Below are 19,170 nucleotides of genomic sequence, written 5' to 3' on the forward strand. Positions count from 1 at the left end.
AAACTCACCTTCTCTTCCAACCAGGGGCAGAGGGACATGTGTTTGTGCCCGGGCTTTAGCCCGGATGGCCCAATTTTTTTTAAAAAAATTTATAGGTAAATTTTGTATAATTTTAGAATAATATGATAGTAGCCCGAGTATATCAATTTAAAATATTAAAAAATTTTAGAGATTAAAATTGTAGCTCGGACATAGCCATTTCCAACCAAACGCAACGTTAGAGTCTACACGAGATTTATATTGGTCAGGACTCGAGAGTAATGTTATATTGAAAATGAATGGACAACATTGTTTCTACTTTTTTTTCTAATTAAATAAAATTATTCAGTCCACAAGATATATCATTGCCGCCTTGCCTTCAATTATTAGCGTTATTTGTCATTATTTAATTAATGTATGTATAGGATATCTCACACTAACTGCTAGCTAACTAGCTACTTGTCTTCTTAGATATTAATTAATATTGATATTTTCATATCATAATTTTGCCAACCCCATTAAATGCATAATCACTATTTGAGCGAAAGATTTGGAATCAAGAGTGCATTCCAAAAGCCCATGAAAGGACAACACATTTTTATTGATATTTTATAATACAATTTACTTTCTTGAGAAATATAATTTTTGGTTTCTTCCCTAATATTGATTATTTTGCTATGAGATATCGTTCAGGTACATTGACTTATGCATATTTATCTTTATATAAAAAATAATTAAAATTTATTTGTGTGATATATCTTTACGTTGCATGTTGTGACAAAGTATTATAAATTCGAGACCGCACAATATTGACCATTATGTTAACAAAATAAATTTCAAACAGTATGTATAATGATGAAATATGACCCCACTTGTATTTTTAGATAAAATTCATCGAGAAAAACACTAGCCACTACCCTGATCCACACTGCAATAATGTAAGCACTAGATAGTACCTACGTGATTTGGTGCAGCCACGTAACACGAAGCATTCGATAGAAATCATTAAACCAAAAAAAGGTTAGATATTTCATATTTGGAATTATCTAGAAAATCTTACATTTCAACACCACACCTTAAATTTTAGGTACTACGTTAAAAGTAAAATTTTATTAAAAATAATGGTAATGTCAATTGGCCAGTTACATGCCAAATAAAATTTATAATCATTAAAAATGAATTTATGGTACACACTCAGTATACTGTATATTATCACGAACTTTGACAAAAACTCGTGCTCCCATTTTAGCTTTTAAAAAAACAACTAGAGTTGGTAGGCTCGCAACCCACAAATCGGTCAGATTGTTTTATTTTTAAAATTTTTTTTGATATAATATAATATCATATAAATACACTGCACCATTCAAGAAAAATGAATACATAGTAACGATGATTTTAATTTTGAAACAAGCTCACGTATCTTTGAAAATAAATTTTCGCTCCCTAGAAAATCCACTGTTAATTTCTTAAAATTTTATCGAAAGTTTTTATCACAATAAACTAATCAATACGATATCGAGCAAATGAATATCCAGATTGTCACTCGTAGGCAGCAATAGAACAAATTATTTGTTTATATTAATATTAGGGTGGGTCTCATGTGAGACCGTCTCACGGATCATAATCCGTGAGACCGGTCAACCATATCTATATTCACAATAGAAAGTAATACTCTTAACATAAAAAGTAATATTTTTATTACTTTTTATGGATGACTCAAATAAGAGATCCGTCTCACAAATACGACCCGTGAGACCATCTCACACAAATTTTTGCCTTAATATTATTCTTTCCGAAATTTACAAAAGGTCAAATTTTCTATGTATCAATGCTATACATATCTATAAAGAATGTCAACAAATCTTTACGTTTGCCAACATTATCTTTATATGATATAGATATTATATTTTTGTTTTTTCTAACATTTCAAATTGCAGTTTAATTTTTCTGTGTTTTTTTTAAAATTATGATATGATCATCGTATAAAAATAATCAATTCAAATAAATGAATAATAACACGAACATTCATTACATATTACAATTACGATATTATCTCGTACAAATAATTGATTAGAAAAATGTATATATATTAGTTTATTTTATTAATTTATGTGCAAGCAATTATTTTCATCTTTCTTACCCACCCTAATTTCCTCGCACTTTCCCATCTAATTATTTCCATACAAAGTAAAATAAAATAAAATAAAGTAGCACTACTAAAATTTTACACGTATTTCCCATTGAATTTTCATAAATATGTTCAATGTTTGACCACTACGACCAATATTAAAAATACTGCCACTCATATTAATAAGTTTTATGTATTATTACCTTCAAAAAAAATTATATGTAATATTCATAATTATAATAAAAATATAAAACGAGTCACATTTTTTTTAAAAAAAATAATAGATAAAAAAAATCATCGACTCAAATGTTGATAAACTTATATATATACTAACAGTTTACAAACACATGTTGTATGACCATTATAAAATGATATTTGTAATTATAATTTTATAAAATTGATTAAATTTGAAATTAAAGAAAAATAATATAAATAGAGAGATATATATTTATATGTTGAGTATTTATAGAAGAGTGAGATAAAATAAGAAAAATAGGAAGTTATATGAATATTTATAGAAGAAAATAATATTCAATACAAGGAGTATAACATTAATATAATATATAACACATTATTTTATAGTTGCTTGTGACAATTATTCAGCCAAAATTCTTAATTAATTAAATCATAAAGTAAATTTCTTACCCGAGGCATCAACCCACCAACCACGTCTACAATATTACTATAAATAAAGTGATACAAAGATCATTTAATCCATCTCTCGTCTAATGAAACTAGTCCATATCCAGCCAAAAATTTCAGAAATGCAGGGAAGCTTTGAAGAAAAGCGTATCCTAGGTCAAGATTCAGATTTGGAAACCAATTTAAGCCAAGATTTCTGTAAGCACATGAATTTCATCTATACTTCACAAGATTTTCACGAAGAGGAAATAGAGAAAGAAACTACAGCAAATCATGATGAAGAAGAGGAGGAAGAGTTTTCCTTCACATGCGGGGCAGCTGATATGTCACCAATAGCGGCGGAGGACGCATTCATCAACGGCCAGATCAAGGCGATCTCCCCCTTATTCGACCGGGATTTCTTCTCCACCCACGATGAGTTGGATTCTAATTTGCACGAAAACTTGCCCACGAAACCTCCGGTTAAGAAGATCTTCGTGGAAACAAAGGATAGCGGAGAGCTGACGTCATCGAACGCCGGAGTTGGCGCCAGGAAGGCGGTGGAGGTTTCTCCGGAGGTATGCAAGAAGAGCAACTCAACTGGGTTTTCGAAGATATGGCGGTTCAAAGATTTTTTGGGCAGGAGTAATAGCGATGGAAGGGACGCTTTTGTGTTCTTGAATGACAATTCCCACGCGCCGCCGATGATGGAGGCGAGTGAGAAAGGTGGCGAGGAGAGGGTTGAGAGAAAGTTACCTAAGGTGAAGAAGGGAAAAACGGCGTCGTTGTCAGCTCATGAAGTGTATTTGAGGAGTAAGGCTAAAGATGATGAGAAGCGGCGGTCGTATCTACCGTATCGACCGGAGCTGGTGGGTTTCTTTACTAATGTTAATAGTGGGTTGAGTAAAAACGTGCATCCTTATTAAGAAGAATCGTGTTTGTTTTATTATTATTTTTTAATCGTAGAAATTACAATCTTTACGAGAGCTAATTCTCTTGTATTAGTCAACTATAGCAAGGTGTTTAAATTAATAGATAGATGAAAAAATGTTGACATTGGATTTGAACTAGTTTCACACATTTACTTTGTTGCCTCGTTATCATATCGAGTGGTATATATTCTTAGGTATCGTTTGGTTCATGGTATGTGATATATAGTATGGAGATAAGTAATATTTTGTAATAATGAAATAAATAGAAAATGATAGTTAATATAATGTTGATTTAATTGATTTGATTGATTAAATTTGAGATAATATGATATTACCATTTTGTCATTGTTGAAAATATTAATAAAATATTAATAATATTATTTATTAATAGTAATATTGTCATTTTATATTATTGATTTGATTGATATTTGATAAACTATTACGAATTTGATTGATGTGAAATAAATAATTAATAATTTGATTGATCGAGATAAATAATACTTGTACAAAACAATATGACTATTTATATTAGTGCTTACAAGTACTTGAACCAAACAGTACATTAGGACATTATCCGACACACTATAACAAATTATATAGAAAGAATTTTTCCCGAATATAATCGATCTCGCGATTATCATGAGTCATAAAAGAGTCCATTTGGATTTAATAGTTTTTTTTTCGATTTTTTTTATAATTTTATATGTGTCTGAATAAGTATTGTATTGTTTTTAAAAACACTTAGTTAAATTAAGATAAGTCTTTTTTAAAAGTCCAAATTTGTATCTTTTAAGTGCTTTTTCAAAGAATTCGTATTAAAAAATACTTTTAGTTTATTTAAAATACAAAACTATTTAAACGTTTACTTGTAAAAACACTTTTAAAAAACCATTTGAAAAAACTTTTCTTTAAGCAAAATACTTTTAAATCCAAACGCTTTCGAATTCTTGAGTTCTATGTTAGATACATGTTGAATTAGATCAGTCTAAGGTTCAATTGAGTCGAGTCAAGTTTGGGTTTTGGCTCGAAAAAATTAAAATAAACGAATTCGAGTTTGATTCGACTCAAGTATTAATTTTGATATATATATATATATATATATATATTGATTAGTTTACGAGCTACTTGTTAATTTTCTCACATCGGTTGGATAAATAACCTGAGAGTTGTATATATGGGCTTGGACAATCCTCACCCATTGAGTTAGTTTTTGGGGTTGAGTTAGGTCCAAGTTCCATTCTTAACAGGTATCAGAGCCCGGGTTCCACTGTAATGTGTTGAACTGCCTATAATTAGGCCACCCGTTCTGCCCATAATTAGGTCATTTGTAAACTACACGCTCCAAATGTTCATTCCTGGGCGTGAGAGGGATGTGTTAATTGTCCAACATCGGTAGGATAAATAACCTGAGAGTTGTATATATGGTCTTAGACAATCCTCCCCTCTTGAGCTCGCTTTTGGAGCTGAGTTAGGTCCAAGTTACAATGTTAATACTACTCAAAAAATTCATCATATACTCGAGCTTGACTCGATTATATGCTGGAGCTACTCGAACTTTGATCGAGCTTCAGTCGAACTCAACTCATTTGCACCCGTATATTAGACAAGCAAGATCCTGATTTAATTGATACTGTTATCCGCTTATTTTCTATTTATTACGTATTGATGGAAATTATGCATTGTTAATTTGTAAAAAGTTATTTCTTTTTATATTAGGGAAGGGAACCTTCCGATGGCTTTCGTGAAGCGGCCAAGTTTCTTCAATAATAGCGTGCGGCAATTATTATAACTCCATTAAAATGGTGGTGGCGCACCAATTCTCCTCGTGTACGATTAACTAATTGGACACAAAACTTTGAACCGAACACTAAAGACCACGTGATGTTAATTAAGGTCATGAGTTGACCAAATCACCACCATCATGGTACCTCTGCTCAATCACGACTTTAAACTTTTAGCAGGTCAGGATTTAATCCGAAATCAACGGACCTAATTTCAGTATTCACGGTTCCATGTTAAACATTTAAGAAGTTTGATCAAACACTTTCACATGTTCTACTCAAAAAAAGAATTTTGCTCTTGATTTATTTCTCGGGAGATGATCCCAAATTTGATGGCGGCTTTGAATTGAATGGTGGGGGTGATGTTTTGAAAAGTAATTTGTCGATTCCTTCAAGTTCAACTGGGCCAGCATTCCTTTTCATTTATATAAACATTCGGCTAATGGGTTGTTAAGCCCGTTTCTTTAATTAATAGATATGGATATTGATACTAAATTTGATCCATGGATCAAATAAAGGCCAACAAAGTTGGTTGCTGAACTAAAAAAAGTGTGACACAGATAAAACACACAGTACCAAACTATACCCATATATATTGTTACATCACACACCAAAAATAGGCCAAGTGGCCTACAAAAACCCATATAGATATTATATTATGGCTACATCATAAGGTTAACACCGAACTTATTTTTAGGCAGCAGATGGTGCTGAGATATAAGATATAGCAGGTTCAGGCATGGCAGCCAAAAGCGAGGGTGGCTTGGAGAAGCTCTCTTCTTCCGTAACATCGTTCTCGGATTTGTTATCGAGGGATGGATCGTTGTAAATATCCCACCATTTCTTCACAAGCATTTTGATGTCTTCTCTGTCCATGTTGTTTTCTACACCAGTATACCTCCATGGTTTTGATCCCTAACGTGTGAAAAAAAGACTGTTAGCGTACAAGATTCTGGTTTCATATATGAGACAAGTGAGAACTACTATATCTTTCTATGTTTTGAAATTTTTTTCCTTTGAAACAGTGTTGCTAGCTACCGGCCCCTTTTTTTGTAGTAGTATAATAATTTTATTGTTTTATCAAGAAAAGAGACTGATGCTTACAGCAGCACAATAGTGAACGACTTTGACTTTTTCAAGCTCAACATTCTCAGGATGGCGCCACAGATTTGCTAGAACAAGATTGTAAACATTTCGAATGGGTTTGTAGACGCTGTTGAAGAACATGTTCAAGAAATCCTGTCGAGTACAAAATTTATAAATGTTAGCAACCTGCAAAATTTATTTTCTCTATAGAATGGAGATCGAGATTGTTAATTTGTATCCTATTAATAGTTACTAATGAGTGCGACCCAACTTTACAATTCAGATCTTCCAAATCGTGTGTTTAGGACGTCTGGGAAAAAGAAAACAAGATCACATGTATGTATACCTGTTCAGCAAATGGTGTTGGAGGAGTAATACGCAGGGTTTCGAGGAGGTTGTCGTAAGTAGTCTGGCTAGGCTCAAACACGAACATTCCAGCATTGAAATAGAGAGGCGGAGGGGACCCCATTTCAGCAGGCCAAGTCACCTTATTGGGAACCTGTTGGCAGTAACCAATAGAGTACTGCTTCGAGTGGCTCCACGTTTTCTCGCAGAAACAGTCCATTACCGCATAGAAGTAGCCGTCCGGTGCGTCGAAGAGGTGGTCGATGTTGTCGTAAACCTGAATGTCTGCATCTAGGTACACCATCTTGCTGTACTCCTTGAACTGTCATTTAGACATTAATTTATTTGTTCTTTAAAATGTGACATGCCACGGAAATACGTACGTGGAAAAAGCAAAATTAAGTTTGCTCCCGTATGTGTGTGTGTCTGATTTTGACATTAATGTTGAAAAAAATAATAATTTAATTTGGCCATGAAAAATGGCTAGACCAAAAAACACATCATGACCATATAACCCAATCATCACTAATGAAGTTAATTATATGGACATATTCCACAACGAGCATCACTCACCAGAATACAAATGAAAGGTGTAAATTTATGCATTTAAATTTAAGTTTGCATACGGTATACGTGAGTATGGGGCAGATTAATTAACTTGATAATTTTTAATTTTATGCCTGATATCAGAATTTCTTAACTTAATTTATTCCTATATTTAGTTCAACTGCCACTTCTCTGTTATTGGTATTTGTGATATACATTATACATGTGTGAGCATAACTTTTACACAAAAGAATTTAATTTCTAAAGTCTCCTGAACTTCGGACAAAATTTTTTAAAATTTATGACATTTCTCAAACATATATATATGATCCAAATAATTTTTTTTTACTAATATTCAGATTACAGAGTACTTTAGATAAGAAATTAATTAGCTAGGCCGCCTATATATATTTCCTATGCGCCGGTTGATAGACAACTAATTGTGTACGTAATATATTTGCATGATTGATGAGACGAACACATAAATATATAAAGAGATAAAATACTCACATTCCATATACGAAGCTTGGAGTAATTGATAACATAATAAGCCATGGCAAACTGAATCTGATTCTCTGGCGGGTGAATCGGCTCAATTTCCTTCACAATGCAGCCCTGTTCCTTCAATATCTCCCGATGCTCTTCTGGCACGTCAGGCAAGATCGCCACCACCAAAGGGTAAGAACTTTTCACCTTTCTCAAGCCCTTAGCCAATCCAACCACGCCTTTAACATAGTCACCATTTCCAGCCAAAAATGTCACGTATGCTCGCTTCATGTGGCTCGACTCCAGCCCTGGAATTTTCCCATTGAAAACGTGGTCGACAGGCGCTTGGGGTGCCATTTGCAGTAACCTTAAGGATTCACTTATTTTGTATGGTTTAAAGATAGAAACACTAGGAAAACCCTACTTAATTTGCCTCGTGCTCCTGAGCTTCAGGGGTACGATTGGTTCGCTTTAAATAGAACTCAAATGAGCCTGAAATGAAATTCAAATTGAAACGAGATTCTTTTTTAAATAATTGAATCTAGCTCTCTGACTTTTTTTTTTAACTTTATGTAAATATAAATTTTATTTTATTTGTATATTTATTTACGTGTGAATTTAAAACAATATGTGAGTTGTGTGGAAGGAGGGAACGAATGAATATTATTTGCTTTTTTCATCTCATCGTTCATTTAGCCTTATCACTTGAAGGAATGTTCAGATCCCAAAAAATAATAATAAAGAAAGAAAGAAAAAAAAAAAAAAGCAGAGGTCGTCGTATTCAATTTGAAATCGAACATCATGATGAAACAATTTAAATAATGAATATAACTTGGATATGATTATTTAATTTAGAGATTTTAAATTTTTTCATCAAGATTATATATGATAGTAAAACTAAGGACAAGCGTCACGTTCCACCGTCTACGATACATATCTATATATAATTAATTAGCACTATAGCAAAAAATAATATTTAGAAACACACAAATTACGCAATAAATGGTTTATTATATGAGTAACTAGGAACTTTAGCAAAATAAAAAATCGATCTTGACCAAATAAAACCCGTCCCCCGCATGTAATATGAGTCAATAGCACTCATAATAATAATAATAATAAAAAAAAAAGGAGAAAAATGATTCACCAAAACAAGCTAACCCTAAAAGACAGAATATACAACTTTATATCAGAACAAAATTCGAATATGACACCTTATCAAGTGGAAGCATAAGGACAATAACTGAGTAAAAGAGTAAAAAATTATTCAACAGAGAAATTATATTAGTTTGCAGGAGACTTTTGGCAAAAGAATCTTTCTTACATTTGGAATTCTATTTTTAAAAGCATACCTTTCATGCATATTCATGGCAAGGAGAAGTGGTCCTTTTAGGTTCTTGCAATTAGCCATGGATCGATATATATAATCTAATGCTTATTTGTTTAGCTTCTCACGTATCAATATTTTCTGGATACGTACGATTCTTGCCTTATTGTAATATGCATGCGTAAATAAATCAAATAGCGATCAATTTGTAATTAGCATTCCCGGCCGGGAAGATTAAGAAGCCGCACAAAAAATCATTGAATAATATATTATACATCATTCATCGTCTCATCTTTCAAAAAAATATAATTTATATAGTATATGTTGGCCCATTGTGACCATACAAATATAATTTATATAGTATATGTTGTCTCATCTTTCAAACAAATATGTTTGTTAAACTGTCGCACTATTAGCGACAGTTTATTAAAAACAGTCGCTAAAATAGCGACGGCAACCTTTATACTGTTGCTAAAAAAACGACGAGTTTTAGTAAACCGTCGCTTTTTATATTTAGCGACGGACGTATCAACAACCGTCGCTACATAGCGACGGTTAGTAAAAAATCGTCGCAACTGAAGCGACGGATTTAAAAAAACCGTCGCTATTCGATCCGTTTTTTTGCAGTGGTATGTTTTAATATACGTATGAAACTAGAAGTAATTAAAATGGGGAATGAAATTAATTTGAAAAATGTGATTAGGATTGAACTCACAAAAAGGTGTTGCATCACCTTACGTATTCCGTGTGTATAATCTTCTTGCCCATCGGGTTTATAAATAGTTTGATACGATGGCAATGAAACGTACAAAAAAGATCCGATAATGTTTCCAATAATGGCAGCTAATGCGCACAAAAGCTTTGGTTTTAAGCACTGCTGCAAGATCCATTATTGTTCTTTGATTGGACAAAAGCTTTTCTTCAATGCGCACAGCTGAATTCTATTGAATAAGCTTGTCGTGTTCTGTAAGCTGATTAATTCTTAACTGATTTTCTGAATTGGTTAGTTGAACTGATTCGATGAAATCAGTTGGCTTGTCAGCTGAGCTCTTTATCAGTTGAGCTCTTCATAAGCTGGCCGGGCTTTTAAAGTTCTTCTGCTGAACTGCCTATCAGTTAGACAATCAGTTGAACTGGTTCAGTTTGGGCAATCGGTTTGCTCTTTCAGTTTGCGTCTCGATAGCTTCAGTTTTGGCTCGATAACTGATCAGTTTGAATCCTGATTAGTTCCAGTTTATGCGCACTTATGTAAAATCATTATAAACAAAATATTAAATTTTGTTAACATCAAAATCAAGATTACAAACCTGAAATGTTTCAAACACATGTACACCATAAATTTATAGCTGAAAAAGTAAAAGAAATAAAAATACCATGCTTGTCATATTACATGATTTGAAGAAACAATATACTCGCAATCTAGATGTAATTACAGGATGTACATCTTTCAATCGAATTTTTGAAAAATTAAAGTTATATATATTAACGCACATTATATTTCACAATTTCAAGATTATAAAAACCTTTTGACCAAAAGGACGAAAACAAAAAGACTGATTTTATATTGATAAAGTAATCTTACTTTTTGAACTAAGAAAAACGTTTGGCAATGGCCAACAGATAAAACAAATTATTGTTTTCTCCTAAGCAAAGTACGAATTATCATCTACATACCACACAGAGCGGGGAAAAAAACACTCGAAAAAAACGTGTTGGATTGGACCCTTGGGCCATGTTCTTTCTGGTTTTGGGAAAGTACCGGACTCGATTATTTTTTCATGTCCACTTATAACTAACATGATATCTCACGAATCAATTTTGACAACGGAAAAGAGAAGATAATAATAAGCTTGTGGGACGAACCAGGAAAGATTAGTCGGATATCTAGATTGACCAATATATATATATATATATATATATATGTATATATATATTAGCATAACATAGTTAAAATAGACTAATATATAATACCTCCCGATTGTATATCCTAAAAAATTAGTCTATGATCAAGACCTTAATTTAATCTTGCCTTCATGTCTCCCATTATATATGTAAAAACATTGTATCTTATTTAATATGTACTCACACAAACCCATAATTATTCATCAAGTAATGATGTGATGAAATTGGGCCAGCAAACCATAACCCCAAAAAAAAAAATAATTACACCATATACATATATATAAGACAACATTATTAAATTTAGCAAGAATCTTCATCCCCCAGAATCCTACTGCTCAAAGGCTTCCCGACTAACAAACATTCGACGGGAGGAACCGTAGGAGTGAGAAGCTTCCCAAATGTTTGCCAACAATAAGGATCGTACATGTGGTATCGCTCTTGTTGAGGTTTCAGCTGTATGTCGGTGAGCGTCACGTCGGTGCAAGGTAAGATATCGCTGCAAGCAAAATGCACTGGTTTTACAGTATACGTTCCTCTTATGTTCTCGTAGTTTATGCCCGACAGAGCCACGGCTGTTGTCTGATTCTTGCAGCTTCTTTTATCACAGTAGTATTGGTCGATGACTATGGGAAGTTGGACCTCGTATACTTGAATGTTGGAGAATTGCACACCCTGAACTGACCCCAACCCGCCCTGTCGAACAAAATTTTTTGTTAGGATTAATTGTTGGTGTTTACATGCGAGGTTTCCACACCGTGATAAATTAGAGGGAAATTGAATTCACCTGCCATGTTTTTATTCTAACGCCGTTCATGGTATTTTGCAAAATGACATCTCGGACAGTGACATTTGATACGCAAGCTTTGGTGTTATCTTTTCCTAGACCTCCGATGCTGATGCCATGTCCTGGTCCGCAGTTGATGTTGTGCACGTATATATTGGTGCAACCAGTTTGTATTGACACGCAATCATCTCCTGCGACAAACAATATTTTAGTCCATTGTTACAAAAAATAATAATAATAATAATATGCCAAGTACTCAAACATGTGGAGGAAAATTGAAAATATCACCAAGAAATCTAAATCTCTAAATACCTTCAAAAAGACAAATTTTTCCATTTTGAACATAATAATATTTTTTTTAAAATTTCAGTTCTAAGAAAAGTTATTATTTTAAATATTAGTCTTTTAAGGGGAAGACTCACTCATGCACATACGGTCCCCGCATAGGCAAGAAATATGTCTCCTCTTAAGCAAGGATGGCGACAGCTCTGGGGATCTATTTTATTTGATAATACAAAGATTATGACAATTCTACGAGAGTGGGGTCAAAAGCTCGTGGCGATCAAGTTTATTCGACAAATCAATGGCTGAAACGTGTCCATTCACAGTGGCTTAATTTTGACTATGTGGTTGGCTTAGATCCCTCCCCACTAGGATAAGATTGTAGCAAAATGGATCACAAATTTGTCCTAGGTGGCTATGTTACACATTATTTATTAAATTAAAGTAGCTAGCTAGGGTTGTTTAAGTAACGCTGGTTGCATTGCATTGACTCGCAGAGATAAGTTGTTTATGGAGTCTAGCAGGTCGCAGGGAAAGTATATGAATAATATAATGTAGTCCGATTCATTTTTTTGTCTTGCCTCGTATGCAAAACTCCACTCAAAGGAATGGGAATACGTACCACAACCAATATTGGAACTGCGAATAAGCACTTCTTTGGAGTTCTGAAGGTGAATGCCGTCTGTGTTTGGGCTGTCGCCCGGCGACGAGACGCTCAAATTGTAGACAGCTACACCCATGCAGTTGTCGAACTTTAGATGACACTGAGGGCTGTTTTGAATTGTTATTCCCGTTACGGTTACATTGAAACTTCCGTAGAATCTAAGTGCCTGATTATCAAGAATTCAACTTTAATGTGACATATATATATAAATACCATTAATTTCCAAAATTGGTTAATTTTGTAAATGGTGGTGCTAATTACCGTTGGTTTTATGCTTGGCATCTTGGAACCAAGTGAGCTGCTTATCCACTGTCACATGGAAGAAAGAAGGAATGGGATAAGTTAATTAATATATATATATATATATATATATATATATATATATATATATATATATATATATATATATATATATATTTCGATCACGAGACAGTCAATGAGAGATACAAATAATTTTAATGTCTATTTATTTTTCTTCTCCCCCAAAAAACAAAATAATTAACCAATTCCTCAATTAAATTTATGAAAATTTCACTTTGTCTATTTACAATTTTGATATTTCATATTATCGAATTTCAATTTTAATACTCTATTTGTATTATTTTTTTTGACAATTTTAGTCAATTTCAATGCTTGGATGTGTAGTGACACATCAACACTCATAATGAAAAATGATTAAAATTTTAGTTATTTTTTTAATGCTTAGGTGTGTAGTGACACATCAACACTTATAATGAAAAAAGACTAAATTGTCATAATAGAAAGATATTCAGCTATAACTGAAATTTGATAAGATAAAATATTAAAATTAGAAATAAAAAATAAATATAAATAACTGAAATTGTGATTTTTCTATTTTTTGTTCTAACAGTAAAAAAGAGGAGTGAAGCAACATGATGTGGCCGAGGGCTGTAGTCTAGCATATATCCAAAAATATTTATAGAATTTCACATATATATAGTTTGAATGTAATTGTTATTTTATGACCTGGAAACCAGCATCTGTTACTCTTGTTTATTGTATGTTAAGTTGCTTGTGAATAGAGGATTAAATATGTTACCTGAGGCGGCGGATGGCTTTGTTCTAAGGTGCCATTTATTGGGATTATGAGTCTTGATTGATCATCCTCTAAGGGAGAATATTGCCACCAGGCAGCTCCGTTTCCATCTATCGTTCCACTTCCCTTTATTGTAATCCCAACCAATTTTGTGAATTCGAGCCATTGCAGAAGCCCCGATCCCCAAGCACTTGGCCTCGTGGGAGCAACAATTTTGCCATCTAACTATTCAATTTTAAATAAAATTCATTAAATTCGACATATATATATATATATATATATATATATATAATATATATATATATATATATATATATAATTTTCTTTTGTAGGAAAAAAGAAGCTTGACCCTTTTTTTTTATAATTTACCTGGAAAACAATGTTGTGTTGGCAGTATGGACCCGAAAATGAAATGGGCCCTACAAGGAATACATAGTCTGCTGGCACATTAATGACCGAGGCTTCGACCTTACAAGCCGCAGCCCAAGCAGCAACAAATGCCTGCATTCAGTTTTTCTCCTAATAAATTAGATTAAATATATATAGATATATATTATATTAACCTCAAGTTTCTAATTGATTATGTGTTACCAAAACGGGTACATAAAATATTTTGTGTGATTCAACATTTTAAGTCCAAAATCAATCGTTGATGTATGTTATTTAAAGTTTTGGTATAGTTGGAAGCATTAATGTAAACTGTCGTAACGAGATTCGTTCTTGTGGGTCCTTTGTGATTCTTCTATTGTCCATTCTCGTGACACTTTGATTGTGTCGAACAACTTTTCCCTTAAAAGTATTATTGGAATTTAGTTACGCTTTCCAAGTTTTTCTTATTATAATGTCACAAGCACCTAATTCTTGTCCTCATATTATGGAATTATGTTTTCACCAAAGTTCACCTTTAATGGTTGGCCTCATGTGACCACAAAACAAACAAGATAAAGTAATAAATAAATTAGAGATGAAAATAAAAAAAAAAATACATGAGTGGATGTGAGTTAGTAGAGCATCTCTAAATAAATAAAATAAAAATAAATGTTGGCGCATGCATATAATTTACTTATAGCTTCAATTATCAACATGTGATTCACTTATTTTATGGATCTTATGAGAAAAACTTGTCGACTTTCTGTATTACGATTCCTTGTGCACCTCCACAATGAAATATTTTTCCATTTATACAATTCTTGTGAACAGATGTGAGTAAAAGTGAAATTAATGAGAATATATATACCAACTAATCATCTTTTATATCGTCAACAAAAAAAATAATTATCTTTTATATTACTATCATTAGATTTCGTGTTACATTATTTCAAATGCCTGCCACGTATATGATTAATTTTTATAAAAACTCCAGAATATCAAGATTGAACAATGTGGAATTTCGTAAAGCCTTGATATTATGGAAATCTTAGGCATCGAATGCTTTAATTTATGATTCCAAATGCTAAATTTCCAGTCACATTTTGATATTTAAGAAAGTAAATTTAGATTTTCTCAAAAAAGTAAAGTATAGTTAATTAATTAAATCACGTGATCAGGTAATTATGAAGTTTATTACCTTAGTGTCATCTGAAGTTCCGTCGCCTTTGGCTCCAAAATCCAACACATCATACACTGTAGAACCAAGCGCATTTTCACCTTTCTTTGGTGGGGGACTTATGTTTGGAGGACTTTCTTTCGGTGCGCAGGATGGAGGTGGCAATGCTGGTGGTGATGCTTGGGGTGCTGGAGGAGGCAATGCTGGTGGTGATGCTGGGGGTGCTGCTGATGGTGGTAATGCTGGCGGTGGCGGCACTATTGATGGTGGTGGCGCTAGTGCTGGTGGTGGTGGTGGTACTGGTGGTGGTGGTGGTTTTGGAGAATAAGGTTTATGCGGCCACTTACCGGACTTGCCGTTATGGTGATAGGGGCCATGTTTTATCCCTTTCTTCTTGTAGAGAGAAGCAACGGCTGTACTTGTTCTTTGCCTCCAGTGCTTGCCTACTCTTCCTGCTTTGCATGTTTCCATAAGGGAACACCAAAATAGAAGAACGATTATAAGCAAGAATTTGAATTTGTTGAAGCGAAAACTAGCCATATTTATTTTATCTGGCGGCGGTTACGGCGGCAGTGGGATGGTGTGGCGCGGTATTATGGGCTGGGGAGGAGTGGAACAAATATATTTGTTTAAGAATGTGAAAAGAATTGTATAGCATTCCCCCTTTTTTTCTCTTGTATTTATTGCTGGGCTTTCCTTTATGTGAATTTTGGTTAGCATTTTATAAGGACATATTTAACCATACATCCCATTGTTCATGTGCAGCATTTTGTTAATAATTTCATTTATTTCATCGTGTCAAACATTCGATCCTGACTAATTCAAGGAGTTACAACAGTATATTTAAATTTTAAAAATCTGACATATATATTTCTTGAATTAAATACCGATTGCAATATGATTTTTATGTTTCTCTATCAAATCATATATATATATATATTAATAATAATTAGAATAAAGGACTGAAAGACATGTGAATATGTATGGGTCGATAAGTTACACAAACACAGTGATTATAACACCTCCTTTCGAAGGTCACATGCAGCTCGTCACGGGCCTCAATTTCGTACTTTGTCTTCTTAACCAGCAGGAATGATCTGAAATCAAAACACATCCACATGTCAAAGCCACCCAAAATGTGTAATAGGATTTTGTCTGTCTTTTATCGAAAATTGAATGCTCTTTTTTTTTAAAAATAAATTTATATTAAGTTAAAGTCGATTAAATTTATCAACCAACCGTCCAAAGCAATGGATTAATGTTAATGTTTGTGGATGCATGCATGTTATTAATTTCTTTTGTTATATTGTGTACAAATCAAATTCATTCATTTGGTCACAAATAATTTTTGCCACTTTTTGTTTGTTTGCAGTAGGTAGCTAGCTAGAGTCTATGATTTTGTGACCAATATTGGATTTAACCATGCATTCACGGATTGTTTCCCTTTCGCAGATTTTCATGATCGGGTCTCTGTATTTATTTGTTCTTTCTTCTTTTTGCCCTAGGCTAATACTATTGCCATGCATTGGGATGTATTATTGAACAGTGCAGCAATTTATACGGCTATTTTAATCTAAAACAAAATTTTCGAAAAACGTTTAAAATTACAAATAAGAAGAGAATAATAAAAGATAGAAGAGTACAGAGAAAAAGAAAAAAAGAAAGAAGAAATGGAAAAAAAAAGCACATTAATGACAAGATGACGTGTCTGTTCCATTTTTGGCTATTCTATTTTTTTTTTTACTTTATGCTATTCCAATTTTTGAATTCAAAAGTTGCGACCAATTTCAAGGGTTGCGGTGGTTATATTTTGATCAAAAGTTGTGCTGAAAAAGTGTTTGAATTTCAATCTATAAATAATAGATAGCACTTCGAAATTCCAAAACTAACAACATCAGCGATATAACAACCAACAATTCTCAAATTTCTGAAAAATACATTCTTCAATTTTTGTAGTATATATTCTTTGTTTTTGCTATACAAATAATACATAAGGCTTGGAAAATCCTACGAGTTATTTGCATTTGAGAACCCGGTTGTGATCTTATAGATGACGTAAACATCGCTCAATGACAACAAATCATTTTCGTGGTTCAAACCAGTACTATTTGATATTTTTTTCATTTTTCTTGTTTCATCTTCATTTTTTACAATAGAGTTTTTCCCCAACAATCTTAAGCGATATTTGTTGGGAAATGCAGACCGAAACTACACTGGCTGCAATGGAGTGAAGTGATTGTTAACAAGTTAAACGCAGTAAAAATTGAAGTACCAGAAACTTTTCAAGTTGTTTCAATCATTGCAAAATTACCATCATCTTGGAAATGATACACAAAAAGGATTCTTCACAATTCCAAAGAATTTTCTTGTCAGTGTCGTGAGTACTTCAAAGTCAAACAAAGGAAGTAGCAACTCTGAGATAATTTTCTTGAGAGTGCAGGGCTTGAAAAACAGTGTAGATCATATCTCCGCTAGCTTGGTTAAACACTTCGAATAAGGGACATTCGCCTCCTTTGACCAGCCATCCCAGAACACCCCCATTTGGCTGCTATTTTTGCACCATATTTCTTCTCGGCTTTTGGTGAACCAGTTCCCAGAGAGAAAACAAGAAATCATCCATTTTCTTTCGGGTTCAGCGGTAAAAAACACAGTTCCTTCTTTGGTGATTTCTTTTGTCACTTGGTTTATTTCTATCAAAGTCTGCATGGAAGATAAGAAACTTGTATCAGTATATAATCTTTGCATAGTCGAGTACGGTTCAAAAATAAACATAAAAAAACCTGCAAGATATGAATGATGATACCGGATTATTAGCAGCGACACCACCATCAACTAGACTGACTTTTGTTTCCCCATGAATCTTTTGTTTCAAAAAAATGTGCAGGAAAATAAGTTGGAACAGCTGAAGTTCCTAAGCATATATCTGATAATGAAGAATCCACAGATGGTTATTTTTCACCTAGATTCATCGACATAAAAAAATGGATATGTTAATGAACGTTAATACATAATAAATATTATTAACTTGAATAAATGAATACCTTAGAACTTGAAAAGATTACGGGTTGAAGACTTCTAATATCAAAGGTTGGAATCACATCTGTCAGTGTTTCGTGCAATTTGGTTTCACCAAGTTTTTCTTTTAGAAGTGAATGAAGATACTTGCCATTGTACGTTGGTCCTGAAATCGCCTTCGTCGGTTTTAAAGCACGAGCAAGTAGTTTTCTGTTGATTTTAGTGCAAGAAAAATCAGTATATGTACATATATCAAGTTTGAATAATTTTACTCTCTGTTTAGCAGGGATGGGTATGGATTTTTGGGAATTTGCTTTCTTCTTTTGTGGCAAGATTTTTGGGCAATGGCCAAGATAGAAATACTTGATATTTTTTTGCAGCAAAAAAAGGGGCGATGTTTTTCGTTTGGTGCAGTAAGCATTGCTGTAACGAGTCCACCGGTACTCGATCGTTTCCTGATCACATTGAAATAATATGCTATTCTTGCATCTTCACCATCCAATTTTGAGAGTAAAAAAAACATGCTGTTAAAATCTTGAAGTGTGCATGTTATGTGAGACGGTCCGTGATACAGATCCACTCTTACAAAATTAATCAGACCGCGTTCTCATGCGAATTTTTGTGAATTTCAAAATAAATGCATACCAAGACTTCAAAAACTTTAATGTAACATATATACACACGTAAAT

The 19,170-nt window shown here is 33.1% G+C and overlaps 3 protein-coding genes and 1 pseudogene across 3 annotated transcripts; 1 reads left to right on the forward strand and 3 right to left on the reverse strand.

The window, feature by feature from the left end:
• Nucleotides 1–2,871: 2,871 nt before the first annotated feature.
• On the forward strand, nucleotides 2,872–3,654 carry LOC140830362 (uncharacterized). The gene has a single exon (XM_073193631.1). It carries the CDS (start codon nucleotides 2,872–2,874, stop codon nucleotides 3,652–3,654), a length of 783 nt encoding a protein of 260 aa, XP_073049732.1.
• Nucleotides 3,655–6,004: 2,350 nt separating this feature from the next.
• LOC140829512 (galactinol synthase 1-like) lies at nucleotides 6,005–8,354 on the reverse strand. The gene is made up of 4 exons (XM_073192794.1): nucleotides 7,929–8,354; nucleotides 6,874–7,194; nucleotides 6,546–6,680; nucleotides 6,005–6,356 (listed from the first exon to the last, which is right to left on the reverse strand). Exons 1-4 carry the CDS (start codon nucleotides 8,259–8,261, stop codon nucleotides 6,135–6,137), a joined length of 1,011 nt encoding a protein of 336 aa, XP_073048895.1. The 5' UTR covers nucleotides 8,262–8,354; the 3' UTR covers nucleotides 6,005–6,134.
• A 2,885-nt stretch (nucleotides 8,355–11,239) lies between these two features.
• On the reverse strand, nucleotides 11,240–16,168 carry LOC140829513 (polygalacturonase At1g48100-like). Its single transcript, XM_073192795.1, has 7 exons — nucleotides 15,488–16,168; nucleotides 14,290–14,421; nucleotides 13,924–14,145; nucleotides 13,125–13,172; nucleotides 12,822–13,029; nucleotides 11,918–12,108; nucleotides 11,240–11,826 (listed from the first exon to the last, which is right to left on the reverse strand). The coding sequence occupies exons 1-7, from the start codon at nucleotides 16,004–16,006 to the stop codon at nucleotides 11,434–11,436; spliced, it is 1,713 nt and encodes a 570-aa protein (XP_073048896.1). The 5' UTR covers nucleotides 16,007–16,168; the 3' UTR covers nucleotides 11,240–11,433.
• A 1,677-nt stretch (nucleotides 16,169–17,845) lies between these two features.
• Nucleotides 17,846–19,016, reverse strand: LOC140830363 (patatin-like protein 2; annotated as a pseudogene).
• Between the last annotated feature and the right edge of the window lie 154 nt (nucleotides 19,017–19,170).

The sequence above is a fragment of the Primulina eburnea genome, chromosome 4 (genome assembly GCF_022965805.1).
Source record: "Primulina eburnea isolate SZY01 chromosome 4, ASM2296580v1, whole genome shotgun sequence".
NCBI classification, from domain to species: Eukaryota; Viridiplantae; Streptophyta; class Magnoliopsida; order Lamiales; family Gesneriaceae; genus Primulina; species Primulina eburnea.